At 39.8% G+C, this 16,708-nt stretch overlaps 1 protein-coding gene across 1 annotated transcript in view; it reads right to left on the reverse strand.

The window, feature by feature from the left end:
• Positions 1 to 8,068, reverse strand: part of RP2 (RP2 activator of ARL3 GTPase) — a 41,945-nt gene extending 33,877 nt beyond the window's left edge. Inside the window, exon 1 of the mRNA XM_019943461.2 lies at positions 7,772 to 8,068. Within this exon, the coding sequence (XP_019799020.1) occupies positions 7,772 to 7,873 (102 nt within the window). The 5' untranslated portion in view covers positions 7,874 to 8,068. The remainder of the gene's footprint in view (positions 1 to 7,771) is intronic.
• Between the last annotated feature and the right edge of the window lie 8,640 nt (positions 8,069 to 16,708).

Genomic DNA, 16,708 nt, shown 5'->3' on the forward strand with positions numbered 1-16,708 from the left:
GTCCGCCTGCCGATGCAGGGGACACAGGTTCGTGCCCCGGTCCGGGAGGATCCCACATGCCGCGGAGCGGCTGGGCCCGTGAGACATGGCCGCTGAGCCTGCGCGTCTGGAGCCTGTGCTCCGCAATGGGAGAGGCCACAACAGTGAGAGGCCCGCATACCGCAATAAATAAATAAATAAATAAAATTGCCAGCTAACACTACTGACCTAATCTTATTTACACAGACCAACTTTGTAATTTTTCACTTCTCTGACTCTACTGAGTCCCTGCTCTCCCCGCTCCCTCATTCTTCCTTAAATGGCTTAAGTCACCTCTGCACAAATCAGAATGGAGCTCAGCTCCTTCCCCCGTCAGTAATTACTGAACAAAAATCTGTTTTCACTGCTTTAACCAATGTCCAGCTGTATTTATCTCTGACACCAGACACTGGATCTGTGGGTACCTTGATCTTGGACTTCCCAGCCTCCAGAACTGTGAGAAATAAATTTCTGTTGTTTAAGCCACCCAGTCTATGGTATCTTGTTACAATGGGCTGAACAGACCAAGACTGGCTGCCATAACAAAATAATACAGACTGGGTAGCTTAAACAACAGAAACTTATTTCTCACAGTTCTAGAGGCTGGGAAGTACAAAATCAAGGTGCCATTGTGGTTGGCTTCTGGTGATACCTCTCTTCTTGTCCTGCAGATGGTTGCCTTCTTGAATTATCCTCACATGGTCTTTCCTGGGTGGATGCATGGCAAGCTTTCTGATGCCTCTTCATATAAGGACACTAATCCTATCAGATCAAGGCCCCATTGTCATGACCTCATTTAATCTTAATTACTTCCTTACAGGCCCCATCTCCAAACAGAACCACACTGGGAGTTAGGGTTTCAACATATGAATTTGGAGGTGATTGCAGGGTGGGGTGTGGTGGGGAACCACAAACATTCAGTCCATAACTGCTGCCAATGCTGAGGAATTAAATGTGATTTACTACTCTACATATTTTATCTAGACACCTCAGTTCTCGTAGTTCACTGGGTGAAATTAATCCTATAACTAAAGAGTTCTATAGTATAAAATTATTTGGACTATCATTATGATCTACAAAGGAGAAACTTAGGATTTACATTGCTGTACTTACTTTCTCAACAATTCCTGAAAGCTCTTCAAAACAAAAAGTGACAATAAAAAACTTGAAGCTTAGTACCATAATAATTTTGTAAAAGTTACTAGTTCTCAAAGTGCCCAAAATCACAAACACGAAAGGTGAAGTTTTTAAACTACTTTTTCACAAGAATCACTTATGAAGTGAGCTTAGTTTAGGTCATATTTCTAACTACAATCCTTGAAAGGTAGTGGATATACTCTCAAAAATCAAAGAAACATTTCAGGAGTTGGAATTCACCTGATATAGCTAATAAACTAAGGTAAGTATTATTTTCCTAACAGAAAATAAAAGTGAACATCTTATTCTTTCACTGAGCAGTTATGCACATTTTTCATTAAAATTCACCTCCACAGTTAAACTTCCATAGTGATAACCTAAGATGAAATAATGGCATTTGTTAGTTTTAATGGAAATCTGGTCTGGGTAGAAGTTCAAAATAAGACTCAGGAGTATAAGGAGCACTATACAGGCACCAGGCACCATTCTAAGTGCTTTATAATCTTTCACTCAATCCTCATAAAAACCCCTATGAAGGTTGTATACTATAATTATCTCTATTTTACAGATGAGAAAATTGAGGCACCCAGAGGGTAAATAACTTACCCAAGGTCACATAGTAAATGCTTGAGCTGAGTCTCAGACCTAGGCAGTCTGGCTCCTAAGTATATTCTCTTGGCTGCTTCTTCGTATTCAACCATATTCAAACAGAAGCCAATGTTTACTAGGTGAATAAATCAATGGAATAGAATTCAAAAACAGACTTATGTATATATTGACAAAGGTGCAAAGGCAGTTCAATAGAGAAAGGATAATCTTTTCAACAAATGGTGCTGGAACAATTAGACATCTATATGTAAAAAATAAAATAAAGAATCTCCCATACCTTGTATCATATTTAACAATTAACTCAAAATGGATCATAGAACCTAAACATAAAACCAAAAAGTCTAAAACTTCTAGAAGAAAACAGAGGAGAAAACGTTTGTAATCTTGGTTAGGCAAAGATTTCCTAGATGTGAAGCCAAAAACATGATCCATAAAAGAAAAAATTGAAAATTGGACTTTTATCTAAATTTTGAAAACTTTTGTTCTTCAAAAGACACTATTAAGGGACTTCCCTGGCGGTCCAGTGGTTAAGACTCCGAGTTTCCACTGCAGGGGGTGTGGGTTCGATCCCTGGTTGGGGAGCTAAGATCCTGCACGCTGTGTAGCAAAAAAACAATAAACAAAATGTGAATCTTTTTAAAAAAAAAAAGACACTATTAAGAGAAGACAAGTCATTATTTGGGAAAAAAATATTTGCAAGACACACATGACAAGGGACTTGTATTCAGGATATATAAAAAACTCTCAAAACTCAATAATAAGAAAACAAATAACCCAGTAAAAAAAAAATGAGCAAAAGGTTTTAATAAACACTTCACCAAAGAAAATATACAGATGGCAAATAAGTACATGGAAAAATGCTCCACAAATAATTAGTCATTAGGGAAATGCAAATTAAGCCACAATGAAATACCACTACACTCCTATTAGAATGGCTAAAAATTTTTTAAAAACTGACCATACCAAGTGCTGGTGAGGATGCAGAGAAACTGGATTTCTCATACATTACTGGCGGGAATGCAAAATAGCACAGCTGCTTTGGAAAAGGGTTTGGCACTTTCTTATAAAGTTTAATATACAATTTCCATATGACTCAGAAATCCTACTCCTAGGTATTCACTCAAGTGAAATGAAAGCTTATGTTTATTCAAAAACCTGTATGCAAATGTTTATGGTAGTTTTATTCATAATTACCAGAATTTGTAAACAACCTAAATGTCCTTCAACTGGTGAATGGATAAACAAATGTGGTAAATCCATAAAATGGACTACTACTCAGCAATAAAAAGGAACTCCTGATACATGCAACAACATGGATGAATCTTAAATGTGTCATGCTAAGTGAAAGAAGCCAGACTCAAAAGGTTACCTACTACATGATTCCATTTATAGGACATTCTCAAAAAGATAAAACTATAGGGATAAAAAACAGATCAGAGGGTGGAGGCAGAGTTGACTACAAAGGAGCATGAGGAAATTTGTGGGGGATGATGGTACTGTTCTATATCTTGATTATGGTGATAGTTACATGACTGTATTTGTCTGTCAAAACTCATAGAACTGTACACTTCAAAAGGGTAAATTTTACATTATGTAAATTACACTTCAATTAAAATAACCAATTATTTAAAACTTAAACATTGTTAAGTCAGTTTCAAGGCAACATAGCTATGTAGCTGAAAGGTAATTTCATGAGTGAAAATAACAAATACCAGTACCTTGATCTTATATACATTGATGACAAGAGAAGGTGAAGTATTATATTTATATAACACACCATGTTGCTAAATATATAACCACAAAATAGAATTCATATCATCTAATTGATTTTTAATCTAATTTTACATCCTATCCCATTCTCTCTGTTCATTCAGATGTGCCTGAATGCTTCTACTGATGCTTACCTCTTCTCTTAAGATGCTCAAAGAATTAAAGAACTGGAAGGGATCTTAGGAAATTGAGGGCTGGAAAAGCTAAATGACTTGACCAGTGAGATATAGTACAGGGCAGAATGCAAATTAAAACCCCAGTCCCATACACTTTCCACTCCATGCACTTTTCCCCTTTTCCCACTTTATATGAGTGAAGAAATTGGAACCCCCATACACTGCTGGTGAAAATGTAAATGGTGCAGACACTTTGAAAAACAGTTAGGCAGATTCTCACAAAGTTAACCACAGAGTTACTATACGACCCAGGAATTCCACTCCTAAGTATATATCGAAGAGAAATTAAAACATATGTCTACACAAAAGCTTGTACACAAATATTCATAGCAGCATTATTTGTAATGGCCAAAAAGTGGAAACAAGCCAAATGTCCATCAACTAATGAATGGATAAACAAAACGGACAGTAAAATAAAATTTATTTATAAATAAAATGAAATAAAATATCTACTCTGTTAATATCATTCAGCAATAAAAAGGAATAAACTACTGATATATGCTATAATATGAATGAATCTCAAAAACACACTAAGTGAAAGTAACAAAAGACCACATATTGTATGATTCCACTGATAAATGTCCTAAATAAGCAAATCTATAGAGATAGAAAGTAAAACTGTAGTTTCTAGGGGCTAGGAGGAGTGAGGAGTAACTACTTATGCATCTGGGTTTCTTTTGTGAGGGATAAAAAAGTTCTAAAATTAGATCATAGTGATAGTAACATAACCCTGTGGACTTGCTGAAACTATTGAATTGTACACTTTAAATTAGTAAACTGTATGGCATATGAATTTATCTCAATAAAGCTATTTTAAAATGAATAAACAAAGAACTAGTTACTTCCTTTAAGCAGCAACAACTTTATGTAAAGGATTTAAAACATGTCGACAAGTTTGACACTTCTCCCATCAAGAGGTCCCCTCCCCTTGGACGCAGGTGGATATCTGTGATTGCCTCAACCAACAAAATATAGCAGAAGTAATGCTACATCACTTAAGAGGCTAGTTAGAAAAAGCCATGCAGCTTCTGCCAGTCTCTCTTAGGACACTTGCCCTGGGAACCCAGCCATCACGCTGTGGGGAAGCCCAGGCTACAGGAAGAGGCCTCTGGCCCTTAGCCCCAGCTGAGCTTCCAGCCAAAAGCCAGCATCAACTTGCCAGCCAGCTCTGTGATTAAGTCATATTGAAAGCAGATCCTCCAACCCCCAGTCAAGCTGCTGCAGCTGATGCCAGATAAAGCAAAGAGCCAACCTAGCTAAGCCCTACACAAATTGCAGAGTTGTGAGCAAAATAAGTACTTGCCATTATTCTATGCCATTAAGTTTTGGGGTGGTTTGGTATGCAACAATGGATAACTAGAATACCTCACGTACTTAAAAGGCTAAAAACAGCATCTAGCCCCCTACTCAATGCAGACACTTCTTCCTAGTAGGTCTCCATCCTACCTCTGCCTGAATGTTTTGACCAACATGGAGATCAGTTCTTCACAAAGCCACCCTTTCCACTGAAGAACAACTCTGGGAATTATGATCTGCCTTATACTAAGACTGGTTCTGTCCTGCCCAATCTCTGGCCCAAGTTCTATCCTCAGAGGTGACCAGTACTGTCTAACCCTCAGGACAGGCCTTTACCTTATTAAACAGTAGAGAAATTTTTACCAGGTTTGATTTTATAACTGAGGAACCTGAATGGACACAGATGTGTTGTCCATACTCAAAATCACAATTTTCATACCTATGCCATCATTTCTATTGTCTAGAAAGAGTATTGGTATGAATAACTAGAAGATGAAAGCTACTTTTCTATACTACTCATCTTCCCGTGATACTTAAATATTTCCTGTTTTAACTCAAAAAAGCCAGTCAGCTCTTCAAGGGCAGGGAAAATAATTCTTATAATTTTGAGTTTTCCTTGGTGTTTGAGAACATATATATTGAATAATTTGCTTAGTTATGGGAGGCAGCATACAGATAACAAGGATAAAAGCATTTCCTTCCAAATGATTTAAACACAGATCTTACAATCCAAAAATATTTCTCATCATGGCAATGTAGTAATTGTACAATAAGCTTTTTTTTCCAAGTCAGCAATAGAAAATGAGCTTCTTACACTGTTGATTACAGTATACCAGTTGTCATGACAACACTGAGTCCCCAAACATTCTTTCTAATTGAGACAATTTCTTCTAGCTTCAGTCCCCTAAGACTGACCCAATTACACAAGTCAAAACCCAAAACCCAGAGGGTGCCTCTCAATAAAGATACTCTGATGACACAACCTAAGGAAAAATCTAAACACCACTTTTCCAAGTTGCAAGGAAACTTTTCAGGCAATTCACTTTTCTTTTTCTTTTTGTACTTTCTTTTTTACAGCTAAGTCTTACAAGTTGAATGGTAATTGTCTGATATAACTTTAAAATTGTTTATGTTATAGTCCATGATCACATTAGAGACCTAAACTTTTAATACAAACCATTCTGTTAATATACATCCAACGTATCTCATTTATGTTCTCTGGGCTGCATTTGCATCCCATTCTTTTTAAGGTACAATTAAAATCTTCTAGGAGCAAGCAAGACCATGCTAAACTCAGTAAAAGTATCACTGGACTAATACAGAACATTTGCACACTACCCATACTGACCTCATGAGAGGTAAGGAGCTAGAAAAAAATCTTTAAAATCACATAAAATTTAGCAGGCTATCATAAATTAGAGGTACCCTAGAGTGAATTCTTAGTAATTCCAGAAGAAAAAGAAAAAATTCCCAAAAGAAAAAGCAATGTTGGGAAATGTGGTATCTCCACTGTCTCAAAATGTAAGCTGGTAATTCTTTCTCTAATAGTCCAGGAGAATTTTTAAAGGGGTTGTTTTCAGACAGAAAATATAGTATTTTCCACTGTTACATTATAAAATGTATGGATAAAAGAGAATTAATAAACAGATCATGCAACCCTGTGAAACAGGGGCAGAAAGATGGGGCTGAGGAGTCTGTAAAAAGCGTCCAATTTTTAAAATCTGACACTTGGAGAACCAAGTTTATGTGAATACATTCTGCTGGGGACTGGAAATCATGTAGGATGGTCTATGAAATCAAAACATTAGTAAGACATTTACTATAAAGTAGTCATGGATACAGATATGTTTATTAAGCAAGGAGTTAACTGTTCATAACACTCATTTAAAAGTCTTTATTTTCTTTTGGATGAGAAAAATAATTGATGGATCAAAGTATTTTACTAAACACAAATGGAGAACTATGTAGAAAGAGGAAGCATTATGAAATTTATGACTAAGTGCGCTTTGTGTAAGACTAGTGGACGTGTTCAAAGCTTTTTCGTTTCTGGCTATATAGAAAAGTAAAACGAAGGGCATTTTCATTCATGAAAGCAACAGTAAAATATTGCCTGGCTTATGCTGGTTATTTTCATCTTACGGTCTTAACACACATTCCAAGGCTGATTCCATTTTCATTATTCCTTTCGGGTAAGTGGAAGAGGAGGTCATACAAAGCTGTAGGTCAAACGGTCCACTTCGTCATTGAGAAAATTCAGCAGTGGAATATATCAGGAGGCACCAAAGAGATTTACTGGCTAGGGCAGACAAAAGAGAAAACAACCACAGAAAGAACACAAGCCGCGAAAGAGATGAGATCAGTTCCATGTGTAACTCGAGGACTGGACAAAACCCCGCTCGGAGCTGCGAGTGAAACGAGATGTGAGATTTGGGGCATTCCGGGTTCTCCTTCCTTCCCTGGAGTCCATCCTTGGACCGGAGGGCAGGGTGCACAGAGAAGGGAAAGCCCGAAGTGTCCATCTGCCTGGACAATGAGCTCTAGGGCCCCTTCCAGCGCCGCACCGCCCTCCGTGGAGCCCTCTCTGACGCTGAATTTCACTGCTCCCCCAAAAGTCATTCACTCCGACTTCAACTACTCGCGGGAGAGAGCGAGCGCGCAAGAGCGTTAGCTGCTGGGTCCGCCCCCTCAGCGCTGCCCGGCCGCTGGGGACCCTTGCCGAGCGGGCTCGGGAAGGCTGAGACCAGCCACTACGTGACGTTGGTTACCTTCTCGCGCTGGTCCCAGCTGTACTGCTTCGGCCGCTCCTCCTCGCCCTCCGGCTGCGACTCCTTCTCAGCCTTCCGCGTCTTGGAGAAGAAGCAGCCCATGGTCCCGGCCCGCGGGGTCCCACTAGCCACTACTCCTCGCCGGCGCGCTGGCTCAGGCACCTCCTGGAGTTGTGGCGTGAACCCCGGGGTCCCGGGTGCCGCAGCACTCCGGACACCGCCCCGCGGAACCGGCAAACCGCCCGCAGCCTCGGTTCGCCGGCCAGGCCCAAAACCCCTTCTCTTTTTCCTCTCAGTCGCCTTGACGACCCACCGCAGCCAATGACCGCTCAGCGCCCTGGGAGCCAATCCAAGTCCCGCGAGCAGCCCTGCGCGGCCTATGAAGAGAGGCCGACTTACGCAAACAGCCAATCCACGCCCGGCTCCTGCGCCAGCCCCCAGGGGCGGGCCCGGTCGGCCCAGATGCACTCACCGCCACCACCACCCCCAACCCTGCCCCGCCCCTCCTAGGACTCAGCGGGGCTGTCCCGCTGCAGGGAGTGCAACCTCGGCAGACAGGTCGTTTTGCCCTAGGTTCTCAGTTTCCAAGCTCCGTAGTTGAACATTAGACTTAAGTTTTGTGGTGCAATTGGGAGGGAACAGGAATTCCTGCTGACGCAGGAAGGGCCATGAAATTCGCATGCCTCACTCTTCGTCACCCATTCCCCGACCCCACGTCTGGCCAGTGTTACCTCCTCGGGAAATTTCCCCAAAGACCTTCCCGACCCTCCTTGCCCTCTCTTATGTGCTTTCTTAGAATTTCCACGAATGACTCTAAAATTGAACAAGAACTTAGAAAAATAATTGTTTTTGTATCGTCTCCTTATTGGAACTGTGAATTTCTTGAGACCAAAAGCCCTGTCTTTTTCTTTTATTTAATCCCCCAAGCCTTGCTCAACTTCACACTAGTTGCTCAATAAAACGTTTGTCGAATGAATGCTTGCACACTAGTGAAGGAAACATTTACAACCTTTCTCTATTCTTTCCCAAAGAAAGTGACTAAAGTGGGGCAGAGGTGGTGGGGTGGGGGAAAGAGTAATGGTAAAGGGGTTCTCCTCATGGAGTTTATAGCCTGGTGGAGGACACAAGCGTTGCCATATAAACTATCAGATCTGTTCTCAGCAAATGGTATAGGGTTTGTCTGAAGATATTTTTTAAAATATTAGCATTTGCTATACTTGGGTTGAATGTTACTGCAATACACATGTATTGCTTGTGTAATAGAAAAGGTAAGTTGTTGGTTTAATTCTCTGAGCACAGTATTTTGGCATTTGGTCAGACATCAAATGCAGATTAGTTTAGGCTCAAATTTGGTTATCTTTCTGCTTTCCCACACTTATTCACATCTAGTGTATGTCCTAAATGAGCCTCTGAGTTAACTTGAGCATTAAGAATGTTCCCTTTTTCACTTCCTGCCTTTTATTGCACAATCAGGAAGAAAAGTGCATGTGCTCAAGTATTAGAAATTACTGTAAATTTAAGTTCCAGATCTTAGGCAACAGAGTCTTCACCCAGTGCACACTTTTTCTTCCTCAGAGTGAGATGAAAAGTTTATGTGAGCCTATGGAGAACAGTATGGAGGTTCCTTAAAAAACTACAAATAGAACTACTATATGACCCAGCAATCCCACTACTGGGCATATACCCTGAGAAAACCATAATTCAAAAAGAGTCATGTACCAAAATGTTCACTGCAGCTCTATTTACAATAGCCCGGAGATGGAAACAACCTAAGTGTCCATCATCGGATGAATGGATAAAGAAGATGTGGCACATATATACAATGGAATATTACTCAGCCATAAAAAGAAATGAAATTGAGCTATTTGTAATGAGGTGGATGGACCTAGAGTCTGTCATGGAGTGAAGTAAGTCAGAAAAAGAAAGACAAACACCGTATGCTAACACATATATATGGAATTTAAGAAAAAAAATGTCATGAAGAACCTAGGGGAAGACAGGAATAAAGACACAGACCTACTAGAGAATGGACTTGAGGATATGGGGAGGGGGAAGGGTAAGCTGTGACAAAGCGAGAGAGACGCATGGACATATATACACTACCAAACGTAAGGTAGATAGCTAGTGGGAAGCAGCCTCATAGCACAGGGAGATCAGCTCAGTGCTTTGTGACCGCCTGGAGAGGGGGGGATAGGGAGGGTGGGAGGGAGGGAGACGCAAGAGGGAAGAGATATGGGAACATATGTATATGTATAACTGATTCACTTTCTTATAAAGCAGAAACTAACACACCATTGTAAAGCAATTATACTCCAATAAAGATGTAAAAAAAAAAGTCTGTGTGAGGATGTTTTGGATGAGACCCTTAGATGTTTTATATTCATAGAAGGTTAAAATTTCGATCCGTTGCTGCATAGTACAGTGGAGGAAACAGAGGTCCACAGCGGTGAAGGGACTAACCTGTGGTCACAATGAGAGTGGTTAGACAGGTTCTATAAAAATCCAGAGCCTGTGCTGTCCAGTGCTCCCTCCTCCTAAATTTGTTCCTTTCTGATTCATCTGAAAGAAAGAAGTAAAGAAGTACCTGCTTAGGCCTTCTGATGCCTATGGAGCTCTGTCCCACAGTGATGTTGTTCCTCTTAATGAACAAACAACAAAACTAATTTTAGAGAAACAATCCCTAAAACTCTCATAGTTTTGAAGTATTCATTAATGAGAGGCTTAAACCTAAAACAAAATCTATATCCAACAGTGATCTTTTCAGGGACCCTTAAACAAAAGTAACGATAAAATCCCCTTTCTGTTAAATCCCATCTCACCATCACCCCTGACCAAAAGCATACGCATAGCTGAGAACAGTCATCCCACCCTGATTCCTCATGGCCTTTCTGTGCAAGTTCATACTACAATTTCTTTATATCTTAGTTCAGATTCTCAAGGGAGATAACCAGATAAACTGCTGGCCAATCAATAGAATGGTTACCCACCGGTCAACTGTGCACCCCTGGTCTAATTGCTGCAACCACAAGGATGAGTTCTATATTGCAAATACAAGTGGGAAGCAGGTCCTGGAAAGGGCACATGTGCTGGCAGCCCTAACTCTGCAGAGTCCAGACAGAAATTGGTCGCTCCTTCTGCTTATATTCCTCCTCCTACTTATACGCTTGTGACTTCTTTTCTATAGAAAGCTGCCCTTCATGATCAACCAAACAGATAGATATTAATCTGTATTAAAAAGTTGGGTTGTGGGTTTGCACCTGGCCACAGGCTCCAGACATGGTCTGGGTCCCCTGTTTTTCTTGACCACGGAAGTGACATTGTTACCTCTCAGAAGACAGTCCTGACAACATATATCTTCACAGCATGAATAAGCCAAGTACCCCAGCAACAGCAGCTGGAAAAGTCCCTTTTCTTGAGTTGACCTGACACAGGCTTGCTCACTCTGCACTCACCTAGGGAAACACTTTGCAAGTGAAGGAGAAGGGAGGAGAGGAGTGTTTCCATGATCCATTGCAGCATAACAAACTTAATGGCTTAAAACAACGATTATTTATTTTCCTCATGAATCTGCCATTTAAGCAGGGCTCAGTGGGCACAGCTCAACTCTGGTTTCATGCGGCATCCAAAGCCTCAGCCAGGATGACTCAAATGGCTGAATCATTCTACATGAAATCTCAGAGCTTCTCCATGTGATCTCCCTAGCAAGGTAGCCTTAAGTTAGTCATATTTCATACACCATACTGAAGGCTCCAAGAATAAATGTTCCATGAGACCAAGGCAGAAGCTGCAAGGCCTCTTATGATGTAACTTCAGAAATCACACATCACTTCCACTGGATTCTGTTGATCACACAGGGCTGGCCCTGACTCCCTCAGGAAGGGAACTAAACAAATGCATGAATACTGGAAGGCATAGATCTTTGAGGTGTCATCTCAAAGGCTGGCTACCATAGCGGGAGTCGTTTCTGTCAATAGTATTACATATGTACCGAAGAAGAGAATTGGGAGGTTGAAAAAAATTGTACAAGCAGATAAATTTTTTCTTTTAATAGATTTTTGAACCAACATCTCTTCTCATACTTTAACTTTTAGGTAGTTCTTACTGATTTTCTTTCACCCTCTTATCAACCAGTTCTAATGATTTTTAAAAGCATAAAAATTGTGTGTAATCAGGTTATAAAGACTGTATATTTTTCTGACTGCTCTTAGCATAGGGTATCTTGTTCACTGTTGTTGGTAAAATTCTTAATGTAAGCCAAGCAAAAAATATTTGGAATTTAGTACAGAAAAGGAACAACAGAGGAAACAGACATTTAACTCAAATAGGGATGGGGAGGGTGGAAAAGTCAAGAACGGAGTCTCAGAAGTGAATGATTTTAGCAGCATAAAATAAAAATTATTCCAGTAACTTTTACAGCAAAGCAGTTCCAATGGAAACTACTTTAAAAAATAGTTTCCGGACTAAAAAAAATCTTTTTCTAGTGGAATTTCAATTGTCCAAACACTCATTTCAATACTTTTCAGGGAAGGGACAAACTGTGATAAAACTAAAACCTCAGAGTTAATCAGAGTGTGCTAGTTCATAAAATTTGTTTTTACCTTTGGGGTTTTATAAATAAAAGAGCTACTTCCCATTTCACCCAAGCTAGGTTAGAGATTTTATTTCCTAGTTTCCTCTATGCATGTAGATTAAAAAAAATAAGCTCTCAATCTGACATCGAGAAGATTCCAACTCACAAAATTGCTACTCATCAACAGTTGTATAGTATACAATTCCAAAATAGTCAATAAGAAAGATTTGGGCAAGAAAACTGATGCCACAAGACAGAAGTTTTAATAAAAGGATATTTAATAACATTTCCTACATCTTACATGAGTAAGTGGTTAATATCATATAGATGGCCAACACCTAAGCAGACCTGAAAGTCCCTGAGACCTCTATGAGTAGGATTTCTTTCCTACTCACCCTTCCCCTCTCCCCCGGTTCCTGACAAAAGTAAGAAAAGTCAGGGCTCATGCTAGATAAAATCTTCCGTGAGAGCTTCTTTGCTGGGTTTTGTACAATTCCCACCACCTCACCTCCTCACCACAAACACCCAGCTGCACGAATTAGGGAGGAAAACATCTCTTTAGCACTTCTTTCATTCATTCACTGATTCTTGTGGTGCTAAGAATAGCATCTAATCAGCAACAGTTCACTCTAAGAGAGAAATCCAGGATTTGTAGGGTTTGCAATTTATACAATTTAGGTTGGGTCCTTTCTAAGAAAAATAATACAAATTATGAATACAAAATTGCTAGGGCCCCTCCTGGGGTACGTACAGGACCCATGCAAATGGAGGGCCCAAAAGTTTCCATTCCATTTGCTGTACTATAAGCCATTTGTCCAAAAGTTTTAGGGATATTACTTCTTGGGGAGTCAGGATCTAAATTCACACATACTACATATTTTTCATATACTAATTGGCTTCAGAATGTATACATGATGGCACATGATACAGACAAAGGACTAGGAAAACCATATTTTCCTGGCAATGTTGCATAATGAATAACCTCAACGGGAACGGAGAAACCCATAGGTGCAGGCTGATGAAAACCAACGAAAAATGAGCTAATGGAGATAGATATGCAAAGAACAAAATTTCTAATGCAGATTTACTGACTGGTTAACAATCCACAGAGACAACTAGGTAACCAGACATTCAGATGACCAGAAGTGCAAATTTGGTCAAACTCTTTTTTAAAACTTTCCTAAGAGAAAGATAAGTTAGAACCTTGAAATATATACGTTGGCCTGTATTTTAATTTTAAATTAGTATGATTGCGAATTTTTCTTTTTCTCAAACTGTTTAGAAAACTGATACTTACACTTCCTGTTGAGACAGTGTAACTTCTTATCAAACCTGTCATATCATGCTTCCCTGCTGGAAGAAATAAACTCAGTTCCTACATCTCTTGTCCAACTTTTAATTTTAACAATGACAACATTCTATTTTGTAGTTACTTACCCTACTGCCTCCTAGTTGATAACCTTTGCTTGAAAAGGGTACTACCAAGGTATAATTTTCAAAATATTAAAAACATCATTCCTAGACAAACTGACAATGAGCCAGTATCAAATTATTGATTTAACTCATTAGTGAGGAAGCCAAAATGTCAACAAGTTGATTCAAAGAGGATATGAGAAGTGGGGCTTTATATAGTTAGTGAAGAAAAAGGAATGTTGAAATAAGATTGCTACCGTGGATACAAAACTGGTTAATGTCCTAAGGGGCAATAAAACCATAAGCTTTGAGACCTTTTCTAATGAGCAGAAAAGAAAATCATCACACTGGACCAGTTTTCTACACTGGACCAGTTTTCTACAAGTTAATCTCTAACTTCACAGACTTATAAAATATCTGAGTACTAATCAATAATAAATTGTATGTCAAGCAAGTAACATTCCCTTAGAGAGTCAGCTGAACCTTAGTCAGGCTTGTTAGACAGTGTTATAGAACAGCATTAAAAGGCCATGCAGGGGCTTCCCTAGTGGTGCAGTGGTTAAGAATCCGCCTGCCAATACACAGAGAATCCCAAAGATGCTATCAGAAAACTACTAGAGCTAATCAATGATTTTGGTAACATAGTGGGATACAAAATTAATCACAGAAATCTTTGGCATTCCTATACACTAATGATGAAAAATCTGAAAGTGAAATTAAGAAAACACTCCTATTTATCATTTCAACAAAAAGAATAAAATATCTAGGAATAAACCTACCTAAGGAGACAAAAGACCTGTATGCAGAAAATTATAAGACACTGATGAAAGAAATTAAAGATGATACAAATAGATGGAGAGATATACCATGTTCTTGGACTGGAAGAATCAACATTGTGAAAATGACTCTACTACCCAAAGCAATCTACAGATTCAATGCAATCCTTATCAAACTACCACTGGCATTTTTCACAGAACTAGAACAAAAAATTTCACAATTTGCATGGAAAAACAAAGACCCCGAATAGCCAAAGCAATCTTGAGAACAAAAAATGGAGCTGGAGGAATCAGGCTCCCTGACTTCAGACTATACTACAAAGCTACAGTAATCAAGACAGTATGGTACTGGCACAAAAACAGAAAGATAGATCAATGGAACAGGATAGCAAGCCCAGAGATAAACCCACGCACATATGGTCACCTTATTTTTGATAAAGGAGGCAAGAATATACAGTGGAGAAAAGACAGCCTCTTCAATAAGTGGTGCTGGGAAACCTGGACAGGTACATGTAAAAGTATGAGATTAGAACACTCCTTAACACCATACACAAAAATAAGCTCAAAATGGACTAAAGACCTAAATGTAAGGCCAGAAACTATCAAACTCTTAGAGGAAAACATAGGCAGAACACTCTATGACATAAATCACAGCAAGATCCGTTTTGACCCCCCTCCTAGAGAAATGGAAATAAAAACAAAAATAAGCAAATGGGACCTAATGAAACTTCAAAGCTTTTGCACAGCAAAGGAAACCATAAACAAGACCAAAAGACAACCCTCAGAATGGGAGAAAATATTTGCAAATGAAGCAACTGACAAAGGATTGATCTCCAAAATTTACAAGCAGCTCATGCAGCTCAATAACAAAAAAACAAACAACCCAATCCAAAATTGGGCAGAAGACCTAACTAGACATTTCTCCAAAGAAGATATACAGATTGCCAACAAACACACGAAAGAATGCCCAACATCATTCATCATTAGAGAAATGCAAATCAAAACTACAATGAGATATCATCTCACACCAGTCAGAATGGCCATCATCAAAAAATCTAGAAACAATAAATGCTGGAGAGGGTGTGGAGAAAAGGGAACACTGTTGCACTGCTGGTGGGAATGTAAATTGATATAGCCACTGTGGAGAACAGTATGGAGGCTCCTTAAAAAACTACAAATAGAACTACCATATGACCCAGCAATCCCACTACTGGGCATATACCCTGAGAAAACCGTAATTCAAAAAGAGTCATGTACCAAAATGTTCATTGCAGCTCTATTTGCAATAGCCAGGAGATGGAAGCCACCTAAATGTCCATCATCGGATGAATGGATAAAGAAGATGTGGGACATATATACAATGGAATATTACACAGCCATAAAACGAAACGAAACTGAGTTATTTGTAATGAGGTGGATGGACCTAGAGTCTGTCATACAGAGTGAAGTAAGTCAGAAAGAGAAAGACAAATACCGTATGCTAACACATATATATGGAATCTAAGAAAGAGAAAAAAAAAACGTCATGAAGAACCTAGGGGTAAGACGGGAATAAAGACAGAGACATACTAGAGAATGGACTTGAGGATATGGGGAGGGGGAAGGGTAAATTGTGTCAAAGTGAGAGAGTGGCATGGACATATATACACTACTAAACGTAAAACAGATAGCTAGTGGGAAGCAGCCGCATAGCACAGGGAGATCAGCTCGGTGCTTTGTGACTGCCTGGAGGGGTGGGATAGGGAGGGTGGGAGGGAGGGAGATGCAAGAGGGAAGAGATATGGGAACATATGTATATGTATAACTGATTCACTTCGTTATAAAGCAGAAACTAACACACCATTGTAAAGCAATTATACTCCAATAAAGATGTTACAAAAGCAAATGGATCCGCCTCCCAATGCAGGGGACAGGGGTTCGAGCCCTGGTCCGGGAAGATCCCACATGCCACGGAGCAACTGTGCACCACAACTAGTGAGCCTGCGCTCTAGAGCCTGTGTGCCACAGCTATTGAGCCCACGTGCCACAACTACTGAAGCCCGTGGGCCTAGAGCCGGTGCTCCGCAACAACAGAAGCCACCGCAGTGAGAAACCTGTGCACCGCAACGAAGAGTAGTCCCCGTTCGCTGCAACTAGAGAAAGCCTGCACGCAGCAACAAAGACCCAACGCAGCCAAAC

Source organism: Tursiops truncatus, chromosome X, assembly GCF_011762595.2.
Source record: "Tursiops truncatus isolate mTurTru1 chromosome X, mTurTru1.mat.Y, whole genome shotgun sequence".
In the NCBI taxonomy this organism is placed as follows: domain Eukaryota; kingdom Metazoa; phylum Chordata; class Mammalia; order Artiodactyla; family Delphinidae; genus Tursiops; species Tursiops truncatus.